This window comes from Danaus plexippus (genome assembly GCF_018135715.1).
Source record: "Danaus plexippus chromosome 9 unlocalized genomic scaffold, MEX_DaPlex mxdp_26, whole genome shotgun sequence".
Lineage (NCBI taxonomy): Eukaryota > Metazoa > Arthropoda > Insecta > Lepidoptera > Nymphalidae > Danaus > Danaus plexippus.
Window position 1 is genome coordinate 118,995 of NW_026869848.1, and position 18,629 is coordinate 137,623.

General features: G+C 36.6%; 1 protein-coding gene across 2 annotated transcripts; it reads left to right on the forward strand.

Annotated features, from left to right (window-relative positions):
• Positions 1-3,621: 3,621 nt before the first annotated feature.
• On the forward strand, positions 3,622-8,633 carry LOC116767771 (UDP-glucosyltransferase 2-like). Of its 2 annotated transcripts, none has more exons than XM_032658249.2 (8): positions 3,622-6,173; positions 6,423-6,510; positions 6,904-7,087; positions 7,160-7,348; positions 7,415-7,637; positions 7,742-7,961; positions 8,047-8,248; positions 8,320-8,633. In XM_032658249.2, the coding sequence occupies exons 1-8, from the start codon at positions 6,033-6,035 to the stop codon at positions 8,594-8,596; spliced, it is 1,524 nt and encodes a 507-aa protein (XP_032514140.2). In that variant the 5' UTR covers positions 3,622-6,032; the 3' UTR covers positions 8,597-8,633. The 2 variants fall into 2 exon arrangements, with proteins under 2 accessions (XP_032514140.2, XP_032514138.2); XM_032658247.2 differs by having other exon boundaries at positions 3,625-6,173; positions 8,029-8,248.
• The last annotated feature ends 9,996 nt before the right edge of the window (positions 8,634-18,629 follow it).

Sequence of the window (18,629 nt, forward strand, 5' to 3'; positions counted from 1 at the left end):
TAGATAGGAATGATGAAATCGTTCAACCAGATAGGAATTATTTGTTTAGCAATAGACGGTAACGATATATTCCTGGTAGTGATTTACAATTTCCGGTCAATAATGTAATTAACGCAAAGTAAATATTATCTATTAGTTTGTTTTTATTATAAAAGACGCTCGCGGTTTGTTTATCTTGATGTTTAGTTGTTTTTAAAGTAACTTTGGAGGCGGATCGTTTAGCGTGTGTTATCATCAATAAACAGAGTTAGTGATCTCCTTAAACGGAAGATGAATCGATCGCTCGCAGCATCCTAGTGTCGGGTCGTCTCCACTCAAGGTCCGTTTAATTTGAGAGATCTCCTCGGCGTCTCTTTCAATAAATCTCGCACGAAGCTCGCACTCACTAACACAAACTCAATTACCTCTTGTTATTGAACCATTCACAGATCAGCTTATTTGTGATCAAATTTGATGTCATATATAATATTTACAGTAAATGAGACGTCTCTTCTGATTGTGACGTTCTTCTTTTAACTTATCAATTAATTTATAATGTAATACGCTTTAATTAACATAAATAGCATCCATCTGACTGTAGACAATCTCACGGTAGTGTGATCGTGATTGACAGACAACTTTGTTTAGTTGTGACCTGCCTTCAAACCTATGTGCTATAGTATGATAATGAGTTTCAATATCCTAAAATTGTACTTTATTGATTGATTTTGTGTGAACTGTACTGGGCTGTACAGTCGTGTACATTTGTTTTGTTTTGTGACCAACAAAGACAAAGGAACAGGTGATAATATTGAATGCAAACAATTTATATAATTGTTATAATATAACAACGGTGTGTCGTCTGCGTCGTTAGTGTCGCTTATTCAGGAGCAACGAGGCCAATAAAATGTCTCTCTAGCACAATCTGAATAATTGTGTCTTACAATAGTTTTATTGGATGTCAGAAGCAGCCTCCGACTTACGTTCAACATAAACTAGTAATAATTAAGACGATTTTACGTTTCTTGTCCACCCGCTGAGACAGAAACGAGGCCTTATAAGTGTTTACTAAAAGGACAGCCTTAACCCTGATTTGGACATTTATTAGCCTCAGTAACTCGTATTTAATTTAATATAAAACAATTCCAACTATATGTGTATTTTTTATACAATGTACATTTAGTCATGTTCCGCGTCATGTTCCAGTTTTATAGTTGTTTATTAAAATATTCAAGACACCAGCTGACCTGCTACTTAAAACCAGAATTACAGTTGTCGTGTACGTGAGTAAGGTGACGCCGACGAGTCCGCGTTACACCAACTACGACACAACACACTAACGTAGCCTACGGTAGGTTGTAGGAGGTAGCTAACAGCTGACGGCTCAGGGAATAAACTCAAAGAACAGGTTAGTGTTACGGAGAGAATAAAGTGTTCCTTGACACACTCGGGATGCCCGCCTACTAGATCATCATATATATGTATATGTGTTCCTAAATTGATGCACGGACTCTATACTGTCTATATGATCGTTGTTTCAGATATAACACCATATCCGTATAACCGTATCTTTATGTTAAGCATGTCGGGCCTCCAGCCTCCATCGTTATCTTGGGTCATGTTGCGAGTAATGAACTGTACTTCTAGTGTACAGTCGCTCCACCGTTACTGTTGCCAGTGTATTGTATGTATATTTAGAACCTCCATAGTTATTATACTTATTAGATCAGAGTCTAGTGGTACCACCACCTACTTGTAAGGTACTATTACCTATTGTTATATATATTAAAATAAATCCAAAGATCACTATTTCTTATCTAATTCAAAGTAAAATTTTGTTTCTTATCGAATGAAAATCGGTTTAGGAGTATTTTCGTACAACTAAGACACTTCATTCCGTCAATACTAAGTCCATCGTAGTGTAAAGGGCCTATACAGTTATTCCATAGAAAATCAAGGTCGTTCGACGTCGGTAGGTTGGAAGGTTACGTTACAGGTTGCCGATTCACTTGACATCTATGAATGTAACAAATGTGAAGTACACCTCACACTCTCGAAACGAAACATGTCAGGAGGAACAAATGTCGTTAGAACGGAGACAAAAAGTGACCTTATTTAAGTTACCCTCTTCAAGTAAAACCGCAATAGATAACCACGAGTAAAATTAAAAGGACCCGGGCTATACTAGAAGTTAAGCTTTAGGAACGCCTCATCCTTATTGTTTTTCTATACAGAGCCTGCTCCAGTTTATTTACTTTTCATTGTATGGTCTCGATTCGTATTTAGCTTGAAGTTACTTTAATATTAATGACATTAATTATCATAATGTCAGTAATATTAACTCTTATAATAGAGTTCCGTGTCCTCTGAACGGACGTGACGTATTTACAATACTTACTTACTTACTCTACATCTTCGTCAAAAATTAAACAAAAATTTAAATATCATTATAAAACTAATTTTTAGACTGTACTTTCTTCTCGTGGATTGCGGATCGGGCTCAAAGAGTAATTAATGAGTGTTTAAACAATAAATGCTCTGAACAGGCCGTCGGCGACGCGTGCAGCGCGTGTTGTGACACCTCAAACAGACTACAGCTGCACGCTTGCTCCGACACAGCGTGAGCAGGGAACATTTCGTCCACAAATCTTCTCATATTACAGAACTAAAAGATTATTGAATGAGAAACGGGAAACGCTTCGTAGGTATCGTCGTCATGTCTCGCGGCGAACCCTCAGATGCTACATGGAATTCTTCAATGTATTGGACTGCCTGTGTATTATTTTGATGTCTAAATCAGATTTTATAATGTTCATTATTATATAGTTTGGTCATAATGCTGATACTCTTTTCATATGAAAGAGCGACTGACATACATACATCCTCACAATTTTTTTAATATAATTTACTGATTGTTGTACGGTTAAGGTTAAGATGTTGTAAATGTATTAAATTGTTGAACAAAAATTCTTATAGTAACATTAAACTATTTAGTCTAGTGCACTACCTGGTGTGATCCATAAATTATTGGATGTGTTTTAAATTAAGCGTCAGACTAATGTTGTAAGCTGGATTATATCTATTGCTGAGTGTAACATTTTGCGATTTAAAAAAAAATAGTTTTCAATTCCTTAATGACAAACAATGAAAACTCATCAAGCAGCACAATTATTTGTTCTGACTCCGGACAGCTGACGGCTGCTCATGGACGCTTAAATTCCTTGCTCTTCTCTGTAGCAACATGGAGTGAACACAGTGCTATATTATAATGTGATGGCTCGTTTCTATATGCTGGTAATGTTTAAAATAGTTTGTGTATTAAATGCTGAAACTTTTAACTTATACAAACTATATCCGGTGCGAGAGTTAACTGCGTTCCTCTCACGTCTTCAAAGATTCCTCCCGTGACATACCGGTCGTTATTGGAGGTTGAGAGAGTTATGCCTTTAATAAACCCGTACTACACCGAGAGCTTCCGAGAGCTTTTTTTAATTTATAGCCTGGTTTATTTATGTTTAGTAGGCTTTGTTGCGAGCTTTTTACTCGTAAACCTGGCTGCCATGAAATATTAGAAAATTAATATCATTATTTGTTCTCGCTATCACGAAGGCGTTGATTCATTTGTCTAGTATATACTGAGTGTGTTATAAATAATCATCAATCAATGATGTATGTCATACATCAATAGAAAGAGAATTTTGACGAGAAAATTATGAAACGTAAATGAAGAATATGTCAGCCTTAAACTAATTAATATATTATATAAATAGTAATAAATCTGCACAAACAAACTGAGCTGTATAGAACAAAGCTGGGCTTCACGAGAGCGACCATCGCCTATATATTTCACTCCATACTGTTTCCTTCAGGGACCCGCTACATGAAGCTTTCTCTCTGGCTTCTAATACTTTCGTTCTTAAATAAACAATATTACAATTCATGTTAGAAACGATTAAAGTCAGTGTTTCATTAATTCAATGGTTAAAGAAACTTAATTGAATTCCATACTCAGTACATATTTTTTGTCCGCTGATCGCTAATCACACAAATCATGAGCCACAGCACACACTACACGGCATACAGTACACAGTACACAATACACAGTATACAGTACACAATATACAGTATACAGTACACAATACACAGTACACGTTACCCTGGTGACCTGCATTTCGGCCAACCGCTTCGTCTCTATTCCCGTCGATTGCTATATTTTTTATTCGGTATTTATGTCGGATCACGCCGTCGGCCATAACTCACTTTTAAACACGTTTAGTTAATATTTTTATTCTCATCTTCAATAAATTCATATTTTCAGTGCGTGTGCTAAAATTACTTTGTATATAACCGCATACTTTTGCTAAAAAACATGTCAACAAAGCTTTTAACCCGCGGAAGAGATATTATTTTTATGTTATTTCTTTTTGGTAGTAAAGTATGCTTATTATCAGCTTACTTTATTCTGTTTGTCGGCTTGTTTTCTCTTATAAAACCGAACAAAAATCGATCAAAACGTTGTCAATTGTGAGAGGTTCTTGTCGATCATTAAACAGGAGGATCGAACTCTCAAGGTCATTTCTTTACTTTCAAAGTCTGTCATTTTATCCTAATACATACATATATTAAAATCTAATACTATTTGATGTTGATGAGTTCGCATGCTGTCAAACCTGGACAATATTTATAATTATGAACCAACAAATGTCATGGTAAGTTCCTCTCGATTCGATAAAATAATACTTACGGTATGAAACAAACGATATATATTTTCCAGAAGTATGATTGTAAGAAACATAACTTTTCCAAGGAACAGAAAATTTGTAGCGAAATATTTATTGACAACGAACGAAAAACAAAGTGACGACGAAAGAAGCAATCAGGAGGAGGTCGACCAATCTCATCATATATACAATACAGGAAAGGCTTCTTTGTTAATTATGGTTTTGTATTATTAGAAAGACGAAAACTTTTATAGTAGAGGTCGTCGACCCGCCGGATCGCAAGATTGTAACGTTGACCTGAATCCTGAAGTCTCAATTCATGAGTCTTATTTAGAAACATCCAGCTCGCTGTTGACTTATGAAACAGTTTTATTGACGTATCAAAAATTATAAACACGCCTTGTCATTCTTTGTACGCAAAATAGCATTTTGTTAAACGGGCGCTATTTCTGCTCATTTTAAATCGGTTTTATTGCCCTTAGTAAACTCATTTTTATTATGATAACATTTTTATTTCCACTTGTATGAATGTCAGCAATTGTTAATGAACGTTAAGAGACCTTCTGTCACAAATAACTGTCCTCCAAGAAGGCGGACTGTGGCTCGGGTCGTTTGGTATTTAAATATTTATCCGTAATAATATCAGAACTGTTATAGAATTGAATGAAAAGAAAAAATATGTGGAAATATTGTTATAGAACATGGAACATTTCGTTTCACATTTACAAAGATATTGTACGATTTTAAAGTTGTTTTGTGTCATAACATTGTAGTATTAAGTAATGTATTAGATCTACAGTCAGATGTAGGTGTTCGCGTGTAAGGGACGATGTCATCGATGGAAACTAAACAATCATATTTTTATTATAAATTGTTGTGTATTAAATATAAAACGAGTTTCATCTCTCCCGTATGTAGAACACCTCCTCACAGACTATAAAATGTAATCGTTGCGTTATCTCGACGGAGCATCTCACAGTCATCATGGCGAGCTGGCTCTTGGAAGAAAGCAACCTCCAGTTAGGGTCACAAATAAAGTGTTATACTCCTGAAGTATCTTTGATGTATTTTCTATATGAATTTGATTCGGTCATACAGTTATATTAAATAATTGATTCTTTATTATTTTTCTAACTAAACCAAACGACCTTCTCAACTAAACGAACGCTGAAACAATGTTTCGTTTCTTGTAATAGATCATAATATTGACACATTTATTTTTAAGATGTGTTACACGTGATGCATGATAAGGAGTCGCTTCGTCTCGATAAGACCATCTTACACCTCATTCCTCTACGCTAGGAGCGTGTGCTCACTGCTCAGTGATATAAAATGGACAAATTATTGTTACTATCGTGTTGTGTGGTCGCGAGTCACTGTTCCAACATCTTAGTAGTGTTCCCAGTACCGGAGAGGAGTCATCGTGTTCTGGGGGAATCTATAGTTAAAATTTTATTGGAGGCCGGTCATGAGGTTTGATTGTGTGTAGTATTGTTAATAAAATTCAAATATTATATCTAATTATTTTTTTATGTTAAAAAAAGTACTATCCGATCGCCTACTCGTTTATATATTGCACAAACATCACCACTATTCTTGAGTTCCTTTATTTTAACAAATAGATGTCCCGAGCAGCTGAAGCTGAAATTATAATCAGAAAAAAATAAGGTTAAAGAACCTCTGAAACTTATATCGGTTTTAATAAGAAAAAGTTTCTTTTAGGTGACCTGGGTGACTCCTTTCCCGAGGGACATAAAATGGTCTAAATTAGATTACATTGACATTAGCTCGACTCTGATACACGAGACAGGTTAGTTCGTTGTTTTAAAGCACTCCCTGTCATCGAAGGGAACTTTATACTGAAACAACATTATGTTTTTTGTTGTATTCATTTATCACACACACATCATACGGAATTGATATAGATTTTTATATAATATCGTAAAAAAGTCAGTGATTAAGTTCATTATTCAATAACACAATTTATACTTAACCGTTTGTCATTAATTTTTTTAATAATTAGGAAGAAGAATGCAAAATATGTAAAAATTGAAATAAAATTTAGAAAAAACTTAAAACATTCAACTTAAGAATAGTTAATGTACAAAAATACAAGTAGATTTCAATTCCATCAGAATCAAAACTAGACTTATAATAATAAATAAATAAATAATAATGACTGACATGTTCGCTGCTGTTGCAGAGACGGGAAATAATGACGACCATGGCCCGAGTATTTCAGAACTGAGGCTTAATATTCAGCAGCTGGGGTCTCGGTACGCAGGTCTGGCTCTCCGACACCCCGCCCTTCAGGAGCTGATGATGAATACCACCGTACGCTTCGATGCCGTGGTCGCGGAATGGTATCACTCTGGACTACTGGCTCCGTGAGAAACAATCATAATAAAATGTTGACAGATATCATTTCCGCAAAGAAAAGTAATAGTTTCTTTCTTCAGACTGGCATCCGTCTTCGATTGTCCACTAGTCTGGTATACTCCTGAAGATATCTCTTGGCAGACATATGGCCTCGTGCATGGAGATAGCAGTCTCGATTTTATGGCTTCCACTCTTCAATCCCCGAGCTACTCTCTCCCAGAGAGATTAAGATATTTGTGGTCAAAACTCTCTTTTGGTGTTCGAAATTAGTGAGTAGAGTTTTACTAATATACACAAAGTATTTTTGGCATTATAATATATTCCGACGGTTTCAGCTTTCACATAAGCGCGACTGAATTGCCTGAATATGAAGCATGTTACCTCCGCGCGTTTCAGTCCCGGAGGCGTGTCTTACCAAACTATGAAGAATTGGTTTACCAGGGATCAGCACTTTTAATTAATTCTCATCCGCCACTCGGACACAAAATACCTCTACCATTGAATGCCAAATTTGTGGGAGGACATCATATTGTTCGAAAAGTCTCTCCAATGCCTAAGGCGATTATTACATATTTCTTTGTAGCCAGTGAAGATTTTTTTTTAATAACTAAAGTGCAGTTCCGAATGTGAGATATAAATTAAAACGGTTTATATTTTTCCAGAATATTGCAAAATTATTAGAGGCATCGAAGGCAGGAGTTATTTATGTAAACTTAGAATCGCATGTCACAAGCGGAGAGGTGTCACATACTGTTATACAGGAGCTTATAGAGATATTTGGTGTAGTTCAGCAAACTGTGATATGGAAGAGCGAGGAAATCCAGTGGAGCCTTCCACAAAACGTGTTCATGATGAAGAATCCACCTCAAAATATTATACTGAGTTAGTTAAATAAAGATTTTTAATGGCATTGGATAGGAATCTATTAATGAGTAAAAATTATATCCAGATCACACAAACACCATAGCATATATAAACCACGGCCAGATGCTTTCAATCGTGGATGCGATCCACTTTGGAGTGCCGGTCATCGGTGTACCACTTCTAGAAGATCACATTGTCAACATGGACTCTGTAGTGAAAAGAGGATGCGGCATTAAAGTTGACTATACCAACGAGTTTGCCTGGAAGGTTAAAGACGCTGTCAACAGGATACTTAAAATGTCAAGGTAATAAATCTTAAATGAAAACATGTTCTCCTTCAAATCGTCCCGATTCAACATCATAATGTGTTTTTCAGTTATCGTGAGCAATCAAATAAAGATAAATTGATATTCCGCAACCGTGTGGCGACTCCTCAATCAGAAGTCCTGCACTTGATGCAACTGGTGCTGGACTCAGATGGAGCTGGACACCTGCAGTCCTCGACGCTGTTTCTTTCAGTCATGGAGAGACATAACTTGGACATTATTATACTAGTGTTGATGTTCTTTTGGTTCCTGAACAGGGCATGGAGGTTGTTCGGTGCGTACTTTGTTTGGGGGGAAGACGACAGTGATGATAAAAAGTACCAGTAAGAAGTATTATTTAATAAAAACATAACAGAAAACTTTATTACTACTTCATTTGTTAATTATAAAACATTATCCATTAAAATAGTTTAAATATTTCGTTGAGCACGCGCTAACTACTTTCCAATGTCTAAATCACTCGAGCAGCCAATTAGCATCATTCAACGTGACGTATATAGAGTAATAAATTTAACATCAACTATAAATCTACTAATAACTATAACTGTGGTCGATTTGATTTCACTTATAGTACCAGCAGACACACGACATCCTGGAAGCAAAACATATTTTCAAGAATCAGTTTAATGTCATGTGTAGAGTACGAGGTAAATGTCAGTCATAAGTGTATGCACTGCTGATGAATTTTGTGTACGGTATGTGTGTCCGATTTTTTACAAGTCAGTTACGAGTCAGTTGACGGAAGAGTGGTGCCACTGTTGTCACTACTATTCCGATACAAAACATTACAGAAAAAATACAAACTCCAAAGATGTAATTCTTTTGCAGTTATAATTAGTATTATTTTATTGTATTTCTGTACATGCTCGTGTAGTTCTGTATTTGTTTATAATAATGTTTGGCTCTAGCGATGACATCCGAAAAGAGAAGAATTAAGAGAACCATAAAAGTATGTTTTGCTAAATAAGTTATTACAGAAAACGTTGAAAGTTATAAATAAGTCTTTGATAAAAGATTTTGAATATAAATTTTATTAAAGTCTCATTATAAATTTTGTAACTCGAAACAGTAGTGTTCACACAAAACACCAGATGTTTACAAAAGAAGGAATTTAAAAATTTCTAGTTTATTTAAATAGTGTGCTCATTCCATACATCTCAACCTTCCCTTATCTCTCTCTCTCTGGATAAAAACAGTGCTTTAAGCGAGAGGTTATAACGTAGCTTCAAGTGGAGGCGACAATGTTCTTGTTTCTTGTTAGAGATTGATTCGTCTAAAGTGTAACGCATGCTGCTGCGGACTGAGGAATAGACGAACTTAACACTAAGAGGCGACCTTCACCTGACCACAGTCCACGGCTCTATATTGAGAATAGAACCACTTATTTCGGTCAATCATTCTAGAGCGACATTTTATTATCTCATATCTTGTTCGTGTAAATGTTTTATTGAATATTTTTGTCTTCGTATGTTATGTACGTTCAGACTGCTCCGTCTCTGTCTCTGTTCCAGTCGATTGAGTTTGATCACTCGGACCAGTTTCTGGCAGTCCGCCCCACGCTATAATAAACTGCTACTCTATGTTTCACTTTATATTTCCTGGCGTGACACAAATAAAACCAGTTCTATAATCATAACTCCATAAAGTCTATTTATTTTCTGTTTTCGCCAAACATCCTTCCGCCGCACTCGTACAGTCTCCCGACCGCTCCCGCGCCTGTCGTGAACGCCGGTCGACCCTCACACATGACTACTGTCGATAACCGCTCATTAATACACTTCATGTTATTTGTCGGCGGACATTGTAACAGTATTTACATGGGTTCACCGATCTCTCTAGATATTAGAATATTTTTTTTGGGTCAAGCCTCATTATGTTAAATTCCGTATCCAAATAAGAAGTAGCAAGGAATTGTTTTGATCGCAGCGTACATTTATGAGTACGGAACATTTTATATAGCCCGCATATCTGAGGGCACATCAATGTTTGTGCCAAATCTGAAACCAGATCATCGCCAGTCGATCCCTGATTTACTCTGACCGTAAACAGTTTAGCTACATTTTATGCACTCTCGTGTGGCGTGTGCGTGTGGTGTTCGTGTGTTCGTACGTAGCTGGCGTCATTCTTAATATCTGGTTTGCGCGCGCTCAGTACGCTGTGTAAGGCGAATGGCAGTTACGTAGATTAACAGAAATATCGACTCCTTCAGATACATACTGTGTTCCGGTGAACAGCGTCACGGAATATTAACAAACACTTCTACTTGATGTACGGCGTGACCATACAATGTCTCAACTCTCAATAAATTATTAGTACTGCGTACAGTCGGCCGATCTTAATTTTTGTTGCAGGTTGTAAGCCGGTCGCTGCCTGTATGCGAGTCGTTCGTCTCGTTCCATTTCCTCCACTCTCACTTTTGTCTCTTGCTACTGTTGACAATGACCGTTCCGTGAGAGAACGAACTCTGTCCTTGATAAGACTCTATGCAGATGTTTTAGTATTTGACTGTGTTCTACATCGGAACGCTGTCGCTCTGCATTACAAAGACTCTGTCTTTTTGTACACGTCGTAGAATGTAATCATTCAATATTTAGTTGTTCTTTTGTATGACGATGAAGACTTTAAAGAACAGTTGTGTTGAATATGTTGAGTTCTCCGGTTAGCGAGTAACGGCTGTCTGCGAGTCCTCGGCGATAAAGTCGCTCAGTTCGTGTCCGACCAAGTCGAATAAATACTGGTGTGCTAGTTTCTTTGACGCCTCTGGTTACGTTAAATACACAAAAAATGAAATGTAACAGCGGCCAGGTAAATGGTTTGTCCGGTGTGAGTAATGATTGAGGAAATTATGTAAGGATAACTGTGCTGTTTGCGATCACGATCACGATCTGTAGTTACTTTTAATAAAGAGATTTATTAAAATGAGTTTCAGTACGCGAATTTTAATTAAACAACGTCACAACAATAAACAGAACAAATAAACCGAAAGAAATATAATCCCATTACAAGTTTTAACGATAAAATACTTTTGAAAGTCGCTCTTAAAGAAAAATTGATGCTATCGAACAAAACGACATCTTGAGAAAAGCGAAGATTGTTTAATAAAACTTTTAAGGGATCAGTCCACGCACAGCTCTTTGTAACATAACTCATTCGGAGCTACTATTATTGTATTTTATTGTTTACTATTCTTGTTTGAATCCATCGAAGGAATGTGTTCGATTGTGTAACATTTAAAGCAGTCAATACGCAACCAGTCTTCCGTCCTTCAAGATCGATAACATGTGGAGTGAAAGCGACATATTTACGGCGGACGAGACAACTCACACCTACCACTGTTAGACATTAACAGTTACATACCTCGAAACAAAAGAATGTCCCAGATATTAGAGAAATTTCTAAAAAAACCCGAGTCTCTCACGGTCGTCAATGTAAGTATATTAAATCACCCGTGTGATTGTTTCCGGCTCGTTAATATTAATTCATTTAGTGTGTAATGAGCGGTCGAGAGCCGCTCGCCGGCCGCCTCCTCTAATAAGACCGACTGTAAAACACAAACTCGATCACGGTTTACGATCCACTTTTGATGTTCACTTTCATCGTTACCGATAACCGCCGTATCTCAACGCGCCCGCTCTGGGTACACTCCGTTGTAAACCTTACGCGGCGAGCATAAAGCGCACTCTCGTTTCGAAGCCGGCGGCTCGCTGCTCGAAATATTTGCCAAGAGATCGTTTATCTTTGTAAATAGTCCAGTGTGCTGTGCTGAGGATAAACTGAGATTACTAACTTCACGTGTTTTACAACTACCACATGATTTATGGCTCCTTTGTTTCGGCTCTCACTAAAACTTTTAAATCGCTTTTATCTACTCGCCTAATTATGATAACAACCGAGTCTCCTTCAACATTTGTTTGCCGTCACACAGTCTATATTTTCAATAAGAATACCCTTTCTCGTTCATGAGAGTATTCTGAAGCGCTGACTGCTGTCAATGACTGTGTATTAAGGTCACCGTCCGTCAACTATTCGTCGTATAATTAAAAGATCTTGCGGAGGAGTTGATTTCTCAGAATCTTTGATGTATGTACCTTCAGTTGACACTTGACACACTCTGCCCTATTCACTTGCTCCGTCTCTCTTGTCGTATCTCATATGCACTCTGAATTCCAATGATGTCGACGCCATGTCTACATTTCCGTGGCCAGTTAAGATGACTTCTTATAAGTGTTGGACTTTTTTTGTAACACACACTTTGTAAACTCTAAAGAATGAATCACAGAGAGTAACTAAATCATAGAAAGTGTTAAGACGGCGATGTACGAACCCACAGCGACGTAAGGACTCATCGGTGAAAGTTATATTGATAGTAAATGGAGTGTTGTTAAAATATCTCATCAGCAATCATCGGGAGGCGGTCACGAGGGAAATCTGTCGGCCTTAAATGTAGAAAGCCTTCGACTGCTGATATCATTACTGAGGAAATAACTTCATCATTATTAGTTATCGACACTCCAAAGTTAAATATATTAATAATATATAATAGTTTAAGAAAATTAATTGAATTTTAGTTGCTTTATTATTTAATATAGCATTAAATACTCAAAGGTTTATTATGACTAGGGTTCACTGTAGGAACAATCATTTATAATTTAAATTACCAACTTCTTTAACCCTTCAGTGTTACCGAGTCTCCTGTCGATTTGATTTTAATATTAGTTGAACCTAATTTAAGTTGTGAAGACTCCCCTCTCCACTCCGCTTCATACTGACGGCTTCTACACTCGAATAATCCACGAAAGCCGAACGGAAAAGTGAATCTCAGCGATTAACGAGGACAGCTCCAGTAATAAATGATCAAGTTAATGAATCGATCAGAAGTACATCTGGAACATTTACATCTTCCATCACAATAAAGTTTGTAACGGAAAGTATAAATAAATAACATTCAGAGATTTACGACAGAAATAATAACAAAGGCATTCGGTGGAAAACCGTCTCTAATAAAATATACTAAACAGTCTACTTTCGGTTTGAATGAACAGTTAGTAGTTTTCGTTCGAGCCACATCAAAAGGTCATTCATAAATAATGTTTTAGAGAAACAATTAAACGAACACATCTACTATGATCGACGTAATAAAACAGGGACGGGGCTCGTGCCGAGGGCGATCCACGCAGCGGCCTCGGAATCAGAATTAACATGTAACCGCTACATAAATTACATCAAATTGGTTATAATTTATACGAAAGCAGGAAACCGAAGACGTAAAATGTTAGAGGTAATTTTGTATTTCTCACGATCAAATAAACCGACTCACAACCGCTTTGACGTCAACAAGAAGGAAGCGCGGCGCTCGCACTCCGTAAACATGAAAGGAAAAGATGCGTTCCTGCGAAAAATAAATAGCAATCTGGAAATAATGGCAATAATGAGACGTTTTCATGTGCGGTGACTGACTCTGCTTGGGGTCGGCTCTCACACAGAAGATTCTCAATACAGAGCTTATAAATCTTTCATTATTCATGGTTTTGAATTTCAATAAAGATTTTCAGACATCAACATTTTTTAATTTTCGTCCAAGTACTTATTTTTAAACCGCGCACATGTTTTTCATGAAATCTGTTAACGTTGAAGTTAAAAAGAGCGGCGTTAACGAGATCAGTTCAGTAATGAGAGTAATGAGATTAGAACGGGGGCGGATGCTGCGAGAAGCTGCGACTTACAATTATAGGACTTAACTTTTTATGTGGTGGGTGTTAATTTCTTTACATTGTGATTTCCATTCATCAAAATTAAAATATCTTTCAAAATGACGTCACAAACACCGAGGAAGAACAAACGATTATTAATTATTTTGTAATCGCGCTAGAAAAAAGGTCACACATCATCTGAAAACAGCACAGGAAACGGATAAATATCTGACTAGAGTCTAACCATGCTGTTATCTCGTTTCGGACTCCATCTTCACTTCTATATCTCACAACATTTTAATATAAAGGAAATGAAAACCGCCGACATCCGTCACGAAGTAATCTTGTGATGTTTGAGGAACTTGTAGAACAGTATGTAGTTAGTAAATAGTTGACAAGCCGAGAGCTCGACGAGTCACACGTCGTCCGCTGAACTACAGCCTCCAGATTACACGACGCGAGGAAATGAAACGAGAACGTTTTATACAAAGATATGACACGAACATGTCGATCATGAGATTACATGAGTCTGTTCCGAAGGTCGCTCGACGCATCTTTATAAATCTGATGATGTTTATATCACTGTATTTACTAACACCGATCCGCCACCGCGTTTAAAAACGTCGCTTTAAGAGTCATTCGTTACAATAAAAACGTCGCCGACGAGAAGCAACGTCACAGACTTATATCAGTAAAAACATTGAAATATTACATTTAAAAAAATATCTTTGATTTGTAGAAAACTTTATCTTAAGTAAAACTTTGATGGAACTGATTTTATGCGAGTATTTGTCTCTCGACTTTTTGGCTTTGAGCAGACAGATTGCGTTTGTGAGAGGAGGCTTTGCTTATATTGACATTATTCCTACTAATGAGAGATAAGCTTTTCATTAGTACTCAAAACAAAAAAGTATGAATTAACAGAGTAAATGTTAAAATGTCTACATGAAGTATATTATATAGCGAGATGTTTTAAAGCGTTTTCTGTAATATGAAACGAGTGTGAGAAACTTGCAGCTCATCACCTCTTGTGGGCGGTCTGGTCACGGCCAGGGAAGTCTTCGGACACCTTAACGGCGTTCTAATTTAATTTTATTTCGTCTGAGGTTTCTGAACGTCTTCTTCCAATTTGTTTCATATTAAATTTTTATTCCCTCGGTCTCCGTCCGTCGGCGCGTCTCAATAGTTTTTACAACATATAAAGTATCTGCCACTTATTATGTCATTTATATTTATTACAAGAGATTTCTCTTTATTCAGAGTATAGTCTGCCTGCGAGGTGGTACAGGAATAGTCTCTTTGACCGCCGACCTTCGGATCTAATATTAAAATACAATATATTTATCAATAATATTTAAGACAGCGTCATTTCTGATTTCATCTCCCGGTCACCCGTTAAAAGGAACGCTCTTATGAAACGTTGAACAGATCTCCGGCGAATGTATACAAGCAGACACTTATTAATCGAGTCGACTATTTGCGAGTAAACAAGATTTTTTCAGGAAGACTGGATGGGGAACGTTATTTAGACATCGAGGATTTATAGAGCTAGTGAGATGTGTTTATTTTAAAGATCAGAAATAGGAGGAATTAAGAACTTTGTATAAAACAAATTATGCTAATATATTTATGTTTCAGAACAACGCATCCGTCTAAGACGCAAATGATTGATTTAATGAAAACATGCCTCCGAAATAAAGAAACGGCTGTAGGAATGATTTTTATTAGAAAAAATAGGAATAAGTGCTTTGGTAAATTGAAATTAACATTCAAATTATATTGAATCGTAGTCGGAAAAATAATTAAGGACGCTTCTATTTTACTGGTAATGACAATTAAAATACTTTAATAGATATGAAGGTTGACGGGGTCACAAAGTTTCCTAAACCAATAAGTAACAATTACAAAAATTTAATTAAGTTGCAATTAATTATATCAGTGTTGTAAGAAGTAACAAATCTTATGTTCTATAAGAGGTTCAAACTTACAAAAAATTATGCAATAAAAAAATATATACTGTATTGCCTCTACTAGCGCCATCTGCAATAATATATTTGAAGCTGTAGCCGAGAGTAGTTAGCTACATATGATTTTTACGAGAATAAAACACAAGCAATTCGAAGAAACTTCAACAGATGGCGTTCGACCGAAAATATGAATTTCTTATTTATATAGATTGTGTAATTTATTTAACATTTTATTAATTTAAGAAACCATCATAAAACATAAAATTAAAGTGAATATAAAAAAAAGCAAAAAACTACGAGCAACCAAATCAAAGTAAAGTATTAAATTATATTTTTTAAATCTCTTAAAAATATAAAAAAAATCTTAAAAATATATAAAATTATAATGAACTAGTTACTGGCGCTATATTATTCTCAACCCAATTTAAATATTAGTCAATCATAATTACAGCGACTCAACCGGAATGTAAGAACTGATTATAATAAACATTAAACGACCAGGCAGTTAGAGCTGAACATGCGTTCACATTAACGTTTAAGAGAATTCGTTGGGAGTTGATAAACATTGAGTGAAAAGAGAGATGGATTATGAGAAGCGATTATAAGAGTGATGCAGGGAAATGAATGCGCAACAGGAATGTCCCTAAAGTTTGTTACTATTTGAACGCGCGCGTCTCCGCGGCAGGCTGCCTGTAAGAGACGGATTCTGTATTTCAGTGAGTTGATGTCCGTCGTCATGGTAACCCCGAGCGGCCGATGACCCCGCGCGCCGCCCGACGCCGCCCGCCTTCATCTCCATACGAATATATTTGTAAACAACTAAACGAAGCCTATTTATAACATATCAGATGTCTTCCGCGGACCGCCGAGGACGACCGTCCCTCGTCCTTCAACCCACAGTTTGCTACAAGAGATTATCGATACATTCCCAGTGAGGTGAGCTCGTGTCGTGATACACTCCCGGTGTTGTGTTGAGAGCTGGCTCGCTGTAGGTGTACGGTGTGTTCCGGGTGTGTGGTGTGAGTGGTGTGTGGAGTGGAGTAGAGCGGTGAGCTGCGGAGCCAGGTGCTCGGTGAGAGGCGACGATATTATTCTATTTTGTTAAGTTTCTTTGTTCCTGATATATTTTATTGTTTAAAACGTAATTCTAACTTCCTATTTTTATATTTGTTAAAAGATTCATTTACTATTTTTTTTTAATATAATTATATATTATAAAAATCGTAAGTTTCATATTAATAGAGATCTCTAATGGTACAAAATTAAACCTTTCAATCAACCAACGTCATCTTCCTTAATCTGAACATCAATAGAACAGTATATTATTAATGAAGTCGGTTTCAAGTTTTTTTAATTCGTCTGATGGACATTATGATGCAGGATGCTGTTGATAAAATTGTACTTTGTCAAAAATATGACGGTCTCGAAGGGAATTAAAAACGTATTAGGTCGAAAATACATAACTTTTAATAGATAACAAGACGACGTAGGTCGTATAATATATTCTTATATCATGCTGTATTGTACGTCCTAACACTAAGCACATGATCCTCGTTAATGTGAGCTCGGCTCTAGCGTCGTCAGTTATGGTTAACATTCATGTATGTAACCGGCCGTTCGTCTGACGGTTAGTCCGTCCTAGACCTGCGGCCAACACTCGGCACTGACACAAAGAAACTGTTTTATGATAAAAGCTTCGAAGAATATGTGTATGTTAAAAAGACGTCAATTTAAAAAGGTAGTAAACAACTAACGTGCGGTGTTGTCGTCTGGGAAATTTAAATTAGTTTAAAATGTATTTAGATTTATATATAATTTAATCATTTTGTTTAAAAACCGTAATATAATAATGTACGGACATCGTTAACTATCAATAAACTGATAATGAACGACTATTAAAGTAACGTGAGCTAGACGACTCATTAATAACTATCATAGTTGTCGTCACGAGGCCGATGACATCCACAGAAAGGTGTCAAAGGTGCTAACAATACACTTCGCAATAGAAACTGATTTTTATTGCGAGGAACACCAGAATGGGTTCAGTCAATCTACTGACGGCCTCTTGATTAAGTCCTCATGTCATACAATGTACATTTTACGAACAAGCTTATACTAGATGCTTCTGCATATATTTTGTGAGTTTCGGAAGTAAAATTCAAGTTTCGTCTTTGGAAACGGTCCTTAAATAACTAGTAAAGTGATATTATTTTTTTAAACTATGTATAAATGCTGTGTTTCCTCCTTCTAACAATATCTTAAACGAGTCATGTAGGTATGCTCCGTCGTATACGAGTGTCTGAGCGTGTCGCGATATAACTAAGAGGACATCCTCCTGAAGCGCGCCGTCAGAGGTCCTCGTGCGAGTTATAACCCAAGCGAGCAACAAGTCACCTCAACAAGACGGAGCCGCTCGGCGCTCGTCGTCTCGGCGACACATTATGTTCTTTGCAATTCTGTCTTAAGATTTCTTGGAAGCCCTTTCCTACAATAGAAACGGTCCTTTGAAGTTTAAGAATGAGAACAGACATTAACGACGCCTTTGTTGAGGATCCTTTTAAAGACGGAGTAAGAATTAAAACCCTACGCATAGTTTACTACACCTTGAGGAGAATAGATTGTTTTAAGAAATATTTTATCCCTAAATACAATAGATGGGTGGTTTATTACGGTTCGTCTGTCGAAGGAAAGGATTCTTAAATC

What these genes read in the sequence shown, in the direction of transcription:
- LOC116767771 (XM_032658247.2), top strand. Translation starts at nt 6,033, where the DNA reads ATGGACAAATTATTGTTACTATCGTGTTGTGTGGTCGCGAGTCACTGT. An exon ending in TCTTTTGGTGTTCGAAATTA is followed by an intron (nt 7,349 to 7,414) that starts GTGAGTAGAGTT and finishes CGACGGTTTCAG; the next exon opens with CTTTCACATAAGCGCGACTG. An exon ending in ACCTCAAAATATTATACTGA is followed by an intron (nt 7,962 to 8,028) that starts GTTAGTTAAATA and finishes AATTATATCCAG; the next exon opens with ATCACACAAACACCATAGCA.